The sequence below is a fragment of the Scleropages formosus genome, chromosome 14 (genome assembly GCF_900964775.1).
Source record: "Scleropages formosus chromosome 14, fSclFor1.1, whole genome shotgun sequence".
Lineage (NCBI taxonomy): Eukaryota > Metazoa > Chordata > Actinopteri > Osteoglossiformes > Osteoglossidae > Scleropages > Scleropages formosus.
The window spans coordinates 2892305-2910239 of NC_041819.1; the positions used below are offsets into that span (position 1 = coordinate 2892305).

At 40.9% G+C, this 17935-nt stretch overlaps 1 protein-coding gene across 1 annotated transcript in view; it reads right to left on the reverse strand.

The window, feature by feature from the left end:
* The window catches only part of LOC108942524 (glypican-6-like), a 198586-nt gene that overhangs the window by 28883 nt on the left and 151768 nt on the right, over window positions 1–17935 (reverse strand). Inside the window, exons 5-6 of the mRNA XM_018765937.2 lie at window positions 12596–12726; window positions 10244–10387 (exon numbers count right to left, since the gene is read on the reverse strand). Coding sequence (XP_018621453.2) covers window positions 10244–10387; window positions 12596–12726 — 275 coding nt within the window. The remainder of the gene's footprint in view (window positions 1–10243; window positions 10388–12595; window positions 12727–17935) is intronic.

Genomic DNA, 17935 nt, shown 5'->3' on the forward strand with positions numbered 1-17935 from the left:
TTATAATAACAGCCCTGTTACATACTGGTAATATCAATGTATGAGGAAGGATTCACTGATGTCTTTGTTGAGGAATGAATAGCATTCTGTTGACTGTGCACAGATTGCATGTGTTATGGATGTGTTGCTGGCTGCAATGACTACAAGAGAGTCTTTTCCACTACCCATCAGAAAGGAGTAATCTCAACCTGTCAGATGTCATAAATCCAGATGATAAAACCCTTTATAACTACCCTCCCAGTAAATGATCATGGTGAAAAATGCTTCGTACATAGGTGAGACACATGCATTACTCAGGTAAGGGTGTTTGTGAACAGGAGGAGGGGGTGTCACTCCCACCTCAGTCTGCTGCTAAACGCCCCTCTGAAAAAACCCAGAATGCACTGGGAGCAGAGGTAACCCAAAGTTCAGCCCTGAGGAGATTAAAAACAAACAGGATTGGAAGTAACAGATGAGATTAAGGTGTAAGGGTGGGGGGAAGAAAAATAAAGAAAAGTGTCAAGGATGCTTGGTTCCCTGCAGCTGGACTGGAAATATAAGGGGGTGAGATTGGGTGTGCAGTGCTGGGGAGGGGCAGGGGGTAGTTGGGAGAGTAGGGTTGTTGCCCGTTGCGAAGAAAAACCAAGCATGTTGCAGACAGAGAGTAATGAATGGATGCTCTTCAGTAGAACACGGGCAGAATCATAAGTGGGTGGCAGACACATGCAGTCCCCACACTGCGGGATGCTGGGGAGGTTATGCGGATATGGTAATGACAGACTGGAGGGGGACCTGGGGTGAGCGGGGGGTTGGCATTGGCATGCAGCGGCAACAGAAGCTGCAACTTCAACTGCGTTTAATTAATTCATCAGGGCTGCTCGAAAATAACATGACTGGATGCACTACACGTGGACCACAATGAGGGAAGATCACTTGCTCGTCTTGGCCTGCTGCAGCCTGGGTGCAAAATTTGTGTGCAAATTGGGTGGTGTTGCGCTATTCTGTTGCTGATTGTTATTATTCTGCCTGTATTTCTCTGTTGCCCACAGAGGCTTTTTACAGCTGGAGATGGATACCCTCCACAAATCACCAGTAATGCACTCTTTGTATTTATTCTGAGATGAAAGTCAGTTTGGAGAAAAGCATCTGCTAAATGAATAATTGTAACTGTAAATGTAAACTGCAGCACCCCCTAGACTGGTGCAGGCATCATAACATTCAAATAAAATATCAGCAAGAAACGCACCAAATGTATGCACCATTACTTTAAAAAAAAATGTTTAATGTCAAAACATTCTACTGGAAATTAGCCATGGTGAGCCAAAAGATCACATATAGGAGGCGAGCAGCTGTTCTCTACAAAATCGCTCGGCATAAACAAGAAAAATCACCTCGGGAGCCAGATCTAGTTACGTCAACCTTACATAACCAATGGTAGATTCCGCATTCATTCTCCCACAAGGTTCACTTAAATTAGTATATATTCCTCTGTTGCAGAACCATCATGTGCACTGATGAATTTTTGCAGTCTCCAGTCCACTTCTGTTATGGGTCCTTAAGTGATTGCCTTCGAAAAGCACAACACATTGTGATTTTCCATTTGCATGTGGTAGCAGCCCGTTACGTCCATAATTATAGGTGTGTGCTGAATTTGCTTTCCATAAGTGGCAGCCATGCCATAGAGCAAAGACCTTAAACCCCTTTAAACAAATCAATAAAACAAATCTTGCAAATCTTGCATTAATGTCACCACTGTGGATGCGGTAAATTGGACGTGAGGCTGTGTGTTGAATATACACAACACGGCAATCTGAAGCAAACAGCAAGTGTAGATTACTAGAGTTGTGTTTTATTCCCTACCCCTTAGCCACTGTGGCTTTGAGGTGGTGGTTGTGGGGGTTTGGGAGGGGGGGGGGTGCTGGACAGGGGGAAAAAAACCACATGCAACACAGGACATCCAAGTGCTCCGTTCCATTAAGCTGCAACTTGAACCAATAGAAGGAAACAGAGAATGCTTTTGGGGTTTAAAATGACTCTTCTTTACTGGGTGGTTACAGCTGGTGGTTGCTTGAGCTAGCATTCAGGAAATGTACTTGTGAGTGTGTCCCTGACAACCACATCCTTCTTCCTCATAGCATTTAACTCAGGAATACCATGGTTCTGACCATAAATGTTCAGTAATTAAAGCTGAGCAGAGCTCTCAAACAGCAGAGTTCTGGAGAACCCAAGTAAGAGAACACCATTATGCCTCAACATGTGAGAACTTTTGAATCATTAAGTTCCTTACATAAAGGTCATGATGCATATTACTGTCTGCCTGTCACAGACAGCGGTCAAATAAAAACAAATAATTTTTTTTTATGTAGCCTCATTAAAGCGTCATTAAAGTCTTGGAACGTACAGCACACCAAGGGCTGTTTTCTTCTTTGGAGTGGTTATCTGAATTATTAGGACACCTTTATGAGGGCAACAAATCCAATATTCATGGATTCCATATGAATATGACAATAATCAGTGTATTATTTCAGAATAGGACACAGGATTAGACTAGACATCATGTGTCTCACCAGGGACAAACTGGAATTGACTGTTGAAAATCAAAAAGCTGGAAGCTCAGAAAGCTGTCTCTGGGGTACTATTAACACATAGCAAAAATATCTGGAACTGCAATAACTGTTTCCTGCTCTTTCATTGACTATATATATGAACTGGATCCAGAGCATTCAATTAATAACTTCCCTATGTGTCACTGGCAGCATTCACCACAGGCAAACAGATGTCATAAAACAGTAACAAAGATGCCAACAATTTAATGGAAATTAAGTTTGCAAACCAGTTCCTTTGCTTAGCTTGATATAGCTTGCCGCTGTCAAAACAGTTTTTGTTCACCAATAAAAAGTGTTAGTGCTGTTTTCCCTGTGCCTATCCTTGACTTTGCAGCCTGCACTAAATTTATCACACCTTTAATTAAGGTGAAGAACCTTATCTTAATGTCTTGAGTCTATCTGAGGCTACCTTCATAGGTTCATCCCACCATTACCCTATCTCCTCACTTCTTCTGTTAAGATGCCGGGGAGAACACAAAGGACCTGCACTTCTGAGATTTTCCACCTGTACTGTATTTGTATGTAAGTCATGTCTTTGCAAACATAGCGAATTCACAGAGGACTAGAACTCTTTAAAGTTCCAGCTTTTTGTTTTGCACTGATCCCAAACATAAATTTGACAGCCTAACTCCCATAATGCACTGGAACGGAAACTTTTCTGATCATTATCATGACCATGCTACAACAATAAAAAGTCTTGAGATGATTAAAAGAACATATCAAAATCTCAAATTTGCTCTTCAATCTGACAAATGACAGGAAGCTGGTAGTGTAGTTGACTGGCATGTACACTTTCAAGGTAAAGATTGTTGGTTCAAATTCCAGGAGGGGCTATGGTAGTCTTCAAAAACGGACTTCAGTGCCTAATGCCTTTCAGAAAATTACACTCAGTCACTTTTGCTAACCATTTGTCCGATCCCTGGATCACTGGGAGCAAGGCTGGAGGGGTACATCACAACAGCAGTGTACTCAGCAGTCCAGTGCAGGCTTCAGTAAATGAACATATGGTACACATGGGTAACAACATATTGCATTGTTTAAACAACATAGATGAATAATGTATTTTCGTCTGCTGCTTTTTACACACACACACATTTTCAGAACTGCTTGTCCCATACGGGGTCACGGGGGAACCGGAGCCTACCTGGTAACACAGGGTGTAAGGCCGGAGGGGGAGGGGACACACCCAGGACGGGACGCCAGTCCGTCGCAAGACACCCCAAGCGGGACTCGAACCCCAAACCCACCAGAGAGCAGGACTGTGGGCCAACCCACTGTGCCACCACACCCCCTTGTGCTGCTTTTTACATTTTTCTAAATTTTTTTTCCAAATTCAAAACATGAGATTGTGTCGGTAAAAGTAAATTTCTTGACTTTAATGAAGCAAAAAGAATATTTGGTGATTAAAGCATTTCCTTGTTTGAAATATTCTTTAAAATTTGGCCGTAATGGTACAAGTACGAAAGAATGGCAGAAAAAACAAGTTACCGTATATGGTACAGTTGAACTGGTTGTTCTTCACAATGGTCAGGGATGTTCTGTATCTTGGCACCTATACTTCCGCAGTTATAATGGCTCACCGGGACACTGACTGAATAAGCAGATATAGAGAATGGAAGATCTACTATATATGGACAGTTTTGTTGATACTGCCCAGCTCATGGAGACCATATAAACAAGACTGAGGCAACCCATACAGACCTTAAGGACCTGCTGAGACCTTTAAAATGCAGATAGTAGTCCCAGTCCCCAACATCTGTTAAAATGTGAGGCTGTAGAATTGTGTTGGGCTACCATCCTGAGCAATCACACACAGAATGACATGACAGTCCAAGTCTGCTGGACCACCTGTTTTCTGCCTGTTTTCTAGGACTGGAGACTCCTTAACCCTCCATGGGGCACTGTGTGTCACTTTATGGTTTGCCAAGCATAAACACGGTTATCCATTCTCCATCCTTCCCACAGGGCACTGGGGAGACCGATTGGAGGAGCACCTGTGACACCTATATCCAAAAATGGAATTATGCAAGATCTCTTGGAAACTTCACCAGAGTACTACTTAGAAAACTCGGCATCCAAACTGTGCCTATCAGAGGCCAAAAGTGACAGTTTGTGTTATACCCAAGCGCGCATTTCACCAACTTTCACCTATAGCTCTGAAGAGTTCTGTTCCAAATTATGTGAATGTGTTGCATACTCATGTATGGAACAGCCTTTGAAGCACTTATCTGTGACCTGTGTTAAACTCTCAGAAAGATGATCTTTCTTCCTGTGTGCTTCAAAGCAGCACTCTAACCACGCACGGTGGCATTATGTCAGGCAATTAAGTAGACATGCCTGGTGACAGGAGGCAAGGTGCCCCTTCGAGCCCTCTTGCAAAATGGCAATGGCTGCGGTGAGCGCTGACAATTTGTGATCAAATGTACCTTTGCACGGGGCTAGCTCAGTCGCAAAGCCAAAGCGTCACCACAGGAACACCCTGCCGCGTCAACGTTCGACACAGGGCCCATGAATAATTCAGCGGAGGATGAACAAACAGCACAAAATGAAAGTGAGGGGAGAGGCGCCCCATACGACGCAGAACTTCCCACTGCGATTGCAGGCATGGGAGCAGACGTTTGAAAGTAGGAACCAAACAACGATTGTTTCATGAATGATAGAGCACCTCTGTTTATAGAGGAATCTGCAGAAGAAGATGGTTCACACTGCCCATATAAATGTACTAAAGCACTGGGACTATGCATTCTTATATATGAACATCCAATGTTTTTCTTCTCTCTATACCTGCAGTACCACCTGCGCTAAAGTGAAAAGTTTTCAAAATACCTTTAGCTTGCTTTCCCATTTATGGAAGACATGACTAGTAGAAGGGGGAAGAAAATCATAAAATAAAATGTATATATTTTGAAAGCATTAGTGTTTCATTTCCGTAAGTGTAAGATATTTACTAGGAAAATGTCACGTGGTGCCACCATAATACATGTTTTTACGGTAATATGAAGAATTTACTAGATCTGTTCAGATACATTGACAACGTGTAAAACAGTGGTTTCCATTTAGGATTTGAACCTCCAGACTTCTGATCATAGGTTTAAAGCCATAACCATTACATTTCTGCTCTATAAGCCTTTTAGTAGGCTGTTGCACTGGACATGCATTGAGAAAAGCAAGCTTCAATCCCACTGCCTGCTGCATTCACGGAGAATATAATCCTGGGTTCAATATACTTAAAGGAGTGGTAGCGTTAAGGGTTTATCAAAAATGAACAGAATGCAATGCATTAAAGTTTCACCACTAAACTTTGAAGGACGGTGCACCCTTGCAACACATTTTGCTTCTTGGATTCATTTGAGCTGTGCCCCTCACCCCTTTCAATGGTTAATGGTGCTGCAGTACAGTGAAGTCACACAGGTCAGCACTTCTGCCTTCACTCTGCAGGTTCATGGGCTGCAGGTAAAGAAGACCACCAAAGCAACGCCTCCGGCCTTCGGCCCGCTCCGTGACTCTTTAGGTAACACGTCTGTCATTGGCCTAAATGGAATTCCAGGATTTTGAACTGTTTGAAATGACTGACAGAGAACTAACAGGTTTTCCTGGAAGACATCTTACATGTCCCGGGAGAGGAAAAGCATTAAAATGACAAATTTCTCGTACAATAATTTCAGTCACTCCTACCAGGCATAGAACTTACAAGTAATGAAATAAATGATTGTCATTTTCCACGTGGAGAGAAGTATTTCATTTCAGATTTTACTCACTGTCAAGCTGTGTACTTGCATTTTTTTTCAATGCATTAAACAACAGAAGACGTGTGGCAATTTAGAGCACAGATCCAGAAAGCACTTTGGGATGTTTTTCACGTTTTTGGGTGCCTCGTGGCAAAAAAAGTACAGTGAAGTACAGGAAAATGTGATTATCCTCCTAATATATATATATATATACATATATAAATTATTCAAGTGATCTATGATAAAAGAATATACATTGTAAGAAGATTGTGACATAAGGTTTTGCTGACCAGTTTTAAAATAAAAGAGTATCATGAAAATGCTACTAGTATTGAAAACTGTAAATTATTATCAATAAAATAGCAACAGCAACAACAATAACAATGTCAAAAGCAATAGGAAGATGGGATATGTCAAGTAAAGACAAAGAATTCAGCAAAAGTCATGCTAATATTACTCAAAAAAAATACCATCCAATACAAATAAAGAAAAAAAAATACATGAGGTAATTAACAGGCATAGTGTACTGCATGACTGTTTAAATATAACCAATATGGACACTTCTCAGAAGATATTTCAAGTGAAAATGACCAAGCAAGCTAAGAGGTCATGCATTCCAAACTTTTTATTCTACTCAGACTACCCAGCAAGTGCAAGACCCTCAGGACTGCAGAAAAAAAAAAAAAAATCACTCAGAAAAATATAGTTTGGAAAAGTCACAGGTTGTAATTCAAGAGAAACTGAAAAAACCAGCACTGAAAAAACATAGATGTACATTACAACATAATGTATTTTTCCATGCTATCACAAACTTATATAGCAAACTTGTAACTGAAAAGTTATAAACAGATGCTGTCCAACAACTGATTTTGGAAAGTTTCTTGACACCATTAAAAATGGATGTTTACCTTGAGAGGTGTATCGTCAAAGATGTGCCCCACCACAAAAGAAAGAGCCGCTGACAAGCTCAAGAAACCTCTCCAGCCTGCCTGCACCTGGGAGGAACACTTCTAGAGGTGTGCAGCTAAAGCTAATTGGATGACTTTCAAAGCATCATCCGTCCATGTGCGACTAATGTCTTTTTTTAAAGCCATATTGCATCCAACTGAGCCTTTGCACATTTTCCGGAAATTCTGTCACTCTGCTACATCTCCAGCATATTCCCCAACAGACCTACTTTTGGATTGTCTACAAGAGAATGTTGCCAGTAGCGTGCTGTCGTGTCACCTGCACCGATGACATTGGGTCACCAAACATGAATGGCTGAGTCCCTCAGTTTTTGGATATGGGGCTCCCACTGTCAGCTCGTGTCACTGTGCTAACCTTTGATGTGTGTAAAGGGAGTGGCTCGAGAAAGCAGGAGAGGCCAAGCGGCTACATATAGCTGACCTTGTTTAGCAACTAATTAAACAAACTTGGATGGATTTTTGTAAATTAATGCGCCGGCGGTGGCCAACGCATAAATAACATTCTAACAAATGAAGTGTTTCTTAATGAAAAACAAATGTCTTGGATGCAGCAATTAACTGGACTGAACCAAGTCCACAGAGATGTTTCCTTGTATCCCAATACCAAGAGCGAGCACTGTAATTAAAGAGATTCAAATGTTGGAAAGCACATAAAGGCAGCACAAGATTCTTCTCCAGATAGTCTCAGTCGGAATCATCTTAGAATCAGACTCATTTTCCTATTAAAAACTCAACAAAAAGCAACGATTTGCAAGTCCCTGGATACTGTCATCCATGTTAAAATGTTTAAATGTTGCCATTTCACCAGGATGCCTACTTACTTGAATAAACATAGACACACTAACATGGCGAGCTGCATTTCGACAACTTTACAAAAGAGAACTGAACATGGAAAGGACAGAGATATGGCCTGGGATCTGCTACACGTGAGGCGAATGAACGGCTCAAATGTGGGAATGGGCAGGCTTACGCTGTGCTGCATTGTGGTCCACACAATCCTCTAGGAAGCAGCATAAAGAAGGAAAGAGAAAAGACAAAGAAGAGACAGATTTAGTTTGGAAAAGAAGATGCATGAGGGCCAGAGAGAAGTAAAACACATCTTGAGAGAAATGCAATATATATGCATTAGACAGGAAACCGATACCAATTGCATTTGATAAATTGTCCCGGTAGAATATCCAATCTTGCACTCCCCGTTCCCTCCTCGATGGAGTACTGTAAGTATGCCTCACCTGGTGCTCGCACAGACCTGCTCAATACAAATCTGTGTGAGCTCTCATTCCCCCAAAAAAGCACACATTTTAGGTTAATACTCGGCTGTTCGTCAGGCAAGCAAGATGAGAAACACACAGAAATTAAACGTGCACAGAAGGAGAAAATGGCCAGAGGCCATTTGATTAACAAATGACGCGGCTCGATGCTGGTTTTCAATTATACCCGCAAGGCCCTGCTTTTCTTCTCTCTTTCTTCTTTCACCTTTAGTAAGACATTTTTAATACTTTTTCCACAGGCAGAGGGAAAAAAAAACAACAAAAACAATGACATGTTATTGCTAGAGAAGGTTAAACTACAGTGGTGCATGAATCACCCATTGTGGACGAGTAGGAAAAGCCAGGCTTATAGGATTCATTGATAAGCTTCTACAGTGAATTTATCCATGTCAACAAAGACTTTTAAAAAACTAAACAGGCACTATCGACCAATATAATTCATATTTAGTATGGCTCACAATCTCAAGAAGGTCATCTGGGCTTAGTAAAACAAACATTATCGCACATGTATTATTTTTGGACAGAGACAGAAATAACATAGACATTAACAGATTGGAGTTTCCGTGTTTTATTTATTTAGCTGAGCCCTTTGTATAAAGTGACTTACGATGCTATGTTTGGAGTACCAAATTAACCTGAGAGTGTTTTGTTTTGGCAGTATACACACAACTGCATATGTGTCTATGGTTTAAGCAAAAAAAAAGTGTGCTGAAGCAGACGCCAGTTTGGGTTTGTCTTTGTGATTTGCTTGGATAGACCCACCTCAGACAGCTATAACACACTGTCCTACTTGTCAGTTCAGCTAAGCATAATTGATACAAAGTCATGAAAAGGACAACGACATTAAGGGCAGGCCAGTAGGCAACATAGTGCTTAAGGGCGCAGACTTGTAACCAGAAGGTTTTTGGTTTGAGTACCATGAGCCATACACCCTCAACCTATATTCTTGGCCTGAATTTCTCCTGAAATATATCCAGGTACAAAATGTGGTGAAAATTTAAATGAAAAATTTAAATCTATACAAGTATTCCAGTTTTAAAACGCACTCACATATAAATATAAAATACTGCTCTCTGGAAGAAAAAAGCTTCCTTTGCAAAAAGTAATTTGGAAGAAAGGGATACATCTGCATGCTTGATTTTCTACAAAATATTGGTCACAGAAAGGAAGAGTCTACTTCAGTTCAACTGTCTAATATAACCCTGATATGAACTGAATGTATGTGGATGAGTTAATTCCTTATGACCATTTCTAAAGCAAAGAAAAAAGCATTGATGCACCTCCTAAACATTTTTAAACTGTAAACAAATCTTTCACCCATCAAAAAACACTCATGAACAATGAATAGAACAAATTGCTCAGTCTTAAGAAGGGAAATATTTTGTCTTAGTTTTTCCTAATCCTTCCTTAAGAAGCAGCACAATAAATAACTACCATTGATGGATGTAAGTGCCACCAAGTCGACTCATAGCAACTACTTGCGTGTTACACAAGGCAAGGGAGGAATGAAAGTAAATAATAACGATAATGATGCAGAAATATTATCAGGAGAGCCTGATCATATTTGAATGTTAATGATTCATTTTCAGCTCCTGGAGGAAAGTTCTAATGAAAAGCCTCCTGGGGATCCAGGCAACCAGAGAGCATTTTCAGCCAATCTCCAGCTGCCCTCACTGCCCTCAGCACCTTACCAGTCTTTCCAGGCTGGTTCCGGCTGCTGTGGTAGGTCGCTCCTCAGGACTGTAGGGCCTGAAGCGAGCGTTGAATACGTCTGAGATGCCCCGTGTGGACCGGCCCGTGGACGAAGGCTTGGGCTGCCCGCATCCTTGGAAGACCTGAACACAGAGTGAGAGCGGTTGCTAAGCAACAGCAAATGCTGCCAAAAACTTCACCAACATATCATCAAAACTGGTCAGGAGTCTACAAAGACAACACACTGGCTCGATTTGAAAAACTTAAAACATTTAAAGCTTCCTTACGTGGTGTTACAGATTTTAAAGGCAAGATGTGAAACAGTGCCATGTCTTAAATTAAAATGTGTGACATTTTTACCTTACACCATGCCCCACATGCTTGTTTACAAGGACAGACAACATAGCAGCTTTCTTACTACTATTTATGATTCAGTGACAGTCATTGAATTTTCAGGCATTATCATGCATTCTACATGCATTTATTCCCGGTATTCCTGTTGTGGTACAGCCTGCAATCATTTTTACAAGCAATTCTTGGCCAAAATGGGCAAATCAAGGACAAATAACACAAAATGTATAAATATAATTCAGTAACTGAAAATGACAAGTGCTCAAATGAGTTTCATTTCAAGCTTCTAAATGTAAAGGTTTATCTTTGGTATAGCGCATAATTTATGAATTGAAATTGCCTGAACATACAGTGCAAAACTGTTTTAACAAAAGCATTCCACTTTGCAATGCGGACTGAGAAATATGTTTCAGTTCAAAAGATTTAAAATGAGATTACAATGGTCTCTGCTTTATGGATGTGGATTACAATGGGGGATGGGACAGAGCAGAAGACATGACTGTTTATTGGAAACTCTTATTTAAGCCATATAGCTGGGAGATGTGGTGTCTATGATTTTTGAAGTGAAATGAGGAAAAAAGAATTTTCACAGCTTTCAGTTTATATATTTATTGGGAAATCTAAGCAAACAGATGATCGGTGTGGCATTAAAATCCTGTTTTCCCATCCCTGGTAAATCCTCTCTGAGCTTCTAAGGCTACAAGGTACAAGGAGTTCATGAATCTAAGTAATCCGTACATCTACTGGAGACGCTCTGATATGTCCTTTGAACCGACGCATTGCCATTTTAAATGTGCCGCTGCCATTGTCGTACGAATCAATTTTTAACACTTAATCTGGCTCCTGAACTGATGGCAAAAGATTAAATAAGCCACAAACAACACGTGTCTGCAGAGCGCTTGGCAACATTGCAATTTCAAGGGTAGTGAACTCGAGAAATTGAGGTTTCTCTTGCTGAATACTGAGGAAGCGGAAGGTGAAATTATGGAGGACCACGGCTCTTTAAAAGCCTCTCTGGGTGTAATGTGTGAGCTTAACCTTTAACCGCCGCAAATCTAGATGCCTCTCCATCCCAGCCGATGCTGCCCACCGACGCAAGGGCCTCTGACTTCAACCTCAGCGTCGGATTCCTGACCCGATGATGATGGAGTGCTTTAATGTTATGTATGGCTTTCATGGGGGGGCATCTCTTCACAGGTGCCCATATATTCCTCACCGTGATTGCAGCGCAAAGCAGCAATTTTATACGACATGCGCACAAGGTGATTTTCACAGCTTTGTGATCCTGAACCGAGCCATTTACTCAGTTTTACATTCTTGTTTGTATTCATACGGGGCATGCTTTCTTTAGCCTAGCTTCAGTAGTTAATGTATACGTCAAGTTATTTTTATAGGGAAGCCTGATGATGGATTTACGTATTTGAGCCTCTGAGTGTATTCCTGATAATAATTTTCAAGAAAGAACAAAAGTGTAGGTTAAGCTACTAACTACCATTTCGTATTTCACAGAAAAAAATACATGATGACCATGGCTGTTGTTTTGTGCAACAGCTCTCAGTCTTTAGGATACACTCTTCACTCCCTTGCAGCTATGAAACACACATAACAGCGGCTTGCACCCCGCGCAGAGAGATCAGACATTTCGTTCAACCTTGACTTCGGTCAAGCCTACAGTACAAGTGGGAATACATATATGTGTACGAAAACAGTAATAGGTCTCTTTTAACAGTGCAGAAGGTGATTTAAGCAAATCTTTCTCAGGAATGGAAAGTGAGCAATGTGTTTGTTTACACAGGTATGCATGAGACTTTTCTGCTTATCGGGCAGAAGTGCTTCAAGACTGTCAGACAGCAACATCATAGCTGGAAATCCTTCTGAATTAAACACAAGGATTATGAGAAGGCAGACATTTGATCTCATGCTGAGCAGCTGCACTGAAAAATTTAGTTTTTTGTGAGTTTTCACTTTGGAAGGAAGAAATGAGAAGCAGCAGGACAAACCTTGGATGAAACCTGAACACTGTTGTCCTGCATGTTCATGATGGCCTCTGAGATCTTCACATCAATGGGCTCCATGACAGCCTCAATGTTGAAGGGACCCTCCAGCCTCTCGGCCACGAGCAGCATGGCATCTGCCAAAGAAGGACAGAGAGAAAGGCATGTTCAGCCTGGGCTCACTAAGATCACCATGATGCACCCACCAAATATGGCACCCCTTTTCCTGGTCTGGCAGGGGGAGAGAAGCCAGTAGGCCTCAGGCACACTGGCAGGGGTGAGGCATCAGAGAGGATGAGAAGCAGAGAGCGTCTCGGCGAAACGTCTCTGCTCCTTCATCTTCACATAACCTCTCGCTTAATTTACACTTTTTAACCTGATTTGAGTGAACATCCCATGCTGTAAAATTACATTCCACATCATGATCACTTCTAGACATAGGATGAATAGAAACCTTGTTGGACTGTGCTTATGTAAAAAAGTACAGAGTATTACAGTGTTGAATTCATTGCTGCAGACACCCTGTATGCCTGATAGTGAGACTTTTCTATCCCACCCCCCAAAAGATTAAGAGACATTTTTCATCTCTATCCAGTTCGTTGGATGTTGGCTGTCAGTTCAGAAAAACCACAATTACAGTCATCATGGCTGTTGTCTCGACAGTTTGTGTTTTTGTAAAGTTACTGAATGTTGACTCAGGTTTTTAGTGTCACAGAATATAACCTTGAGGCTCCTCTAAAATGGTTGAGTGTTTATTGTTATCTTTGATTTTTTGTTTATTAGGGATGCTCTGAAGAATGCACAATATAACTTTGCATTAATGGTTTTTATTAATATGTAGGCATCACTTGAACTTTTATTTCTTCCTTCACTTCAACATGACTGTTTTTAAACAAGTTTTGTAAAGATATACCTACAAATGTGTTATGGGTGAGTATTAAAAATGCTTCATTATCTTTTTATTACTATTATTAACTGGTATTCAGCTAAGACCTTTGTGCAATTTGACTTGTAGTGCTGCATAAACAATACTAAACTACCTACAATAATTCATCTATTAATACACCACAGCAATGGAACTCTCAGGTCCACACACACACACACACACACACACACCACAGGCACTTTAGAGTTACCAATTTGTTTAAAATGCAGATATTCAGACTGAGGGAGAACAAACCCAAACATGGAGGGAACATGCAAACTTCATTTAGGCTGAGCTGGATTTAAGCCCATTCTACTACACACCCCACCTTTGAGGTTCCAGTGCTATTTGCTGCTCCAGCATGTCATATTGCACCCTGTCCTCTAATAATTCCTGTAATTGGGTCTGAATCCTTCCAGGATTATTGCAAGGTGGCAAAAGATTTTTGTGATGTAACCAAAACTGTCTGCCTTGGAAGAAAACTCCTTGTCAACCTAATGGCAACATAATGCATCTGCACTGTGTAAGTAAAAAGCCTGCAGATGTAACATAATGAAACTACAAACCGTATGGCATTAGACCCAACGTCTGATTCCACAGCTACCCCTCTCTCCTCATACAGTCGAACTTTGAGTGCAACCCCACAGGTGTTAAGGATTAACTAATTAGCCATGAAGTCATGAAGCTGAAAAATACCATATCACCATAAAAAGTTACCCAGGCTTTGAATAATTAAATAAGCCCTTTACCTCTTTAGTTAATTGTTTTAAAATCAATTTTCCCAATGAGACTTCACTTTAAATTACACCAAACTGTTGATTCAGACGTTTATTCCCTACTTAAGAAAACACTACACTCTGTGCAGACAAGCTACCATGAGATGTTGTTTGAGTATGAGTCAGATTTTAATCAAAAGTTATTTACATAATTATTAACAATAAGAAGTATGTGACTGCATTTGTAGGTAAGAAGTAACAGTGGCTTCAGGATTAGATGCACTGCTGAGATGAACACCCAGCCAAGACACACCTTCCTATCACCTTCCCATGAGGCCTTGTTAGTCCAGCGACACTCAGAATTGGACAGTTAACAAGGGACATTCAAGTCCCACTGTGGCCCATGGGAAGGAACATAAGGGACTCTTTGGCTATTCCTGCAGAGCACCTGCAGAGGTGTTTTTGTTTTGGTGTTTATACCAGAACTTGCCTAATTTCTGTGCAAAATGGTAAAGATATTTTAGCTCTGAGCTAGACTCTCTAATGCCTGGTCACCCGCAAGCCAGACATATCAACTCAGCCCAGACTCGACCTCACACGTTTATAGCATTTGTAGACTCACCAAAAAGTAGGACTGCAGAAAACACCAGAATTTAATTGAGTCGATCTATCTGCCACTCATGCTTTGCTTTATTTGTCAGATTTCCCATGCATTACTATTTTCTGGACCAGGGGGTGCAGTGGCGCAGTGGGTTGGACCACAGTCCTCCTCTCCGGTGGGTCTGGGGTTCGAATCCCGCTTGGGGTGCCTTGCGACGGACTGGCGTCCCGTCCTGGGTGTGTCCCCTCCCCCTCTGGCCTTACGCCCTGTGTTACCGGGTTGGCTCCGGTTCCCCGTGACCCCGTATGGGACAAGCGGTTCTGAAAATGTGTGTGTGTGTGTACTATTTTCTGGGAGTGTCCAGGAAAATATCTGGTAATGTTAAAGCCATGACTCGTATTGGTCGAAAGTTGTTCAATACAACGTACATGTGGTTAGAGGCAATGTTGTAAATGTTGTAAATTCAAGTGCCAGGAGAGGTCTTGCTGTCATACAAATAACAATTTAATATCTCAAATGTAAGGACTCAGTTAAGGAGCATGCAATGTCTTTTTCCACAACATGGGAAATTCAACTACGAAGTGCAAATTGTGGTCCACGAATATGCAAAATACTATGATTTAAGCACTGTTCATGCACAGAATTTCATTGAACCCAATACATTACATAACAGAAATTTACTAGATTTTGCTTCTTTTAGAACATAGAAAGATGCACACGATCTTGCCGTATGGCATCTCATCAAGCCACGTACATAGCTTTCTGTGGCTCTTCTACTTCGAGTTGGAGCATTAAAAAAAAATAAAAACTACACAATGTAATTGACTTTTTCATACTAGAAAACAAGATAATGGAATAATAGATACGCATTCTATTCAAGCTCACATGACTGTGGATCATTTGTGTGGAGAAAAACTCCAAGTGCATTAAGAAAATGCAACCTTTAAAAGAGAACTGTCAGTGCTCATCTGAAGGTGAAACATTATCTTCTGCGCAAGCCTAGATGCCATGTTCTATCCATAAAAAACTGAAGCAATTTCATTTTTTCTTTGAATCCATTCATCTAGGAGTATTTTCACATATCACATTTTTCTGTGTAAATCCATTTACTTGTAAATTGGACTCTCCCTTCAGAGAAAATGAAACGCTTTTGATAAAATGGAAACACACTGTTGATTGATCCTCCCTCAATCATCCTCAGCACTGTAACCTTCGCAATCGAGAGCCAGATTTTTTTTTTGAAAATGTGATTTTAAATCCAAAAGCCTTGTGATTTCCAAAGTAGTCATAAAATAATTCATAATTCCCTCAAATGATGATGCTCCCAAATGATAGAGAATGCCTTCACACAGAAATGAAACAAATAATATTTTGACCATTAAGGTACCCCTCATGTGAAAAGTGGTCCAAAATCGAAGGTGTGCACTTTGCCACAGCCTTATCTTTTGCTGTCCATCATTCTAGAATTCATTCTTTATTCCTAATTCCCACTTCCTTTGCCAGCAGTTAGTTTGTTTTACCTTAGTATGAAACAAACAGCTTCACTTCTCCAACCACCAATCACTGTGTGCACACTCAGCAGCAGGACAAATTACCGCGGTGCCCATGACTGATGGCGCCTTTGAACAGATATCCTCTGACATCGAAAGCGCTAATGTACAGTGTTCCGCTAATGTATAACCATCTCCCCATTCAGAGTGAGATGCTGAGGCCCGGGACCACGGGGTGATTGGACACTCTGACAATATCCTGCTATCTCTGAACAATGCGTATGGGCTCAGTAAATCTGTCTTTCCAACATCAGTGCAGCAGTGCCAACGCTCAAGAGACGAGGGAAGGAAAAACAAATAGGATAGGAGACAAATACACAACGGGATGGAAACTGAATGGTCTCCCCAGTGGCACACTGGTAAAACTGCTGTGTGCCCTGCAGCTGGGTTCGGGTTTGAGTCCCTGCCATGCATAAGGAAGGTGCAGGGAACACACATTTGCCAGTGTTCCCCGGGGGGGTGAGGCGGCTGGGTTCCCTCCTCTTCGTTGCTCACGGCAACACCAACGGTCAGCTGGGTGCCTACAGGGCTGTGTGGGGAATTCAATGTATTGCATCTTCTCCGAGTGTGTTACTGCGCCCGATGACACGATGACACCCACAGCCCGAATAGTGAAAAGAAAAAGGCATCTCACAGCAGGCACACACACAAACACACACACTCGAGTAAGTTCGTGAGTATGTTCATCCCTACTAACTCAATGTGGGTGTTGTGCTTCAAGGGGGAGACGAATGTGAATTGTGTAATTGAGAATGACTAAATTAGGACAAAAAAGGGGTTAAAAAAAACAGAAGTGGAAAAACTCATTTAATATCGCCTCAGTGCAAACACTTACTGTGGTAAAAGGAATTTTAAGCAACACACCACAGTCTAAACTGTCGCCTCATAAAGTATAACTTTAAAACTTTTAATTAACAAAATATAGGGCACAAAATTTGGAAAATGTCCGAAGTCTGTAGGACCAGCAACCATTATATTAAAAAAATTCTCTTAACAGCCTACCGTGAAAAATATCAGAAATTATTTCAAGAAATATATAAAACTAGTAGAATGATGACTCCAAAACAACAACAGGCATGACTGTGCCAAATAAAAATCTGAAGTTATTGCCTCCGGGGAGGGAGAAAGTCCTGCCTAGTTTATTTTATTCTTATTTTTTATTTACTAAACTTTTCTGATTTAAAAATATGTAAAATTTCATGTGGATTGTACATTGCTAAAATCATTTTACAAATGTGACTCTTTACAGACTGAATACCACTGAGTCCCAAATGCTGCAATGTTAAATATTCAATGATATTCTTATTAACATTTATTTTTTACCAGGCAACTTGCAGTGTTATGCAAGCAGTTAACTGAAGATTTCCCCTTTCATACAGTGGGGTATTTTACTGTATTGATTCAGGGTATCTAGAAAAAATGAACCTTCAGATGGCATGGCAATATCCCTAAAAATTATACCACTTGCTGCCGCAATCTGTCTGCAGTCAATGTGTTGAACTCATGTCATTGAATTTGATCATATAAGTGTATGTATGACAACAGTTTATAACC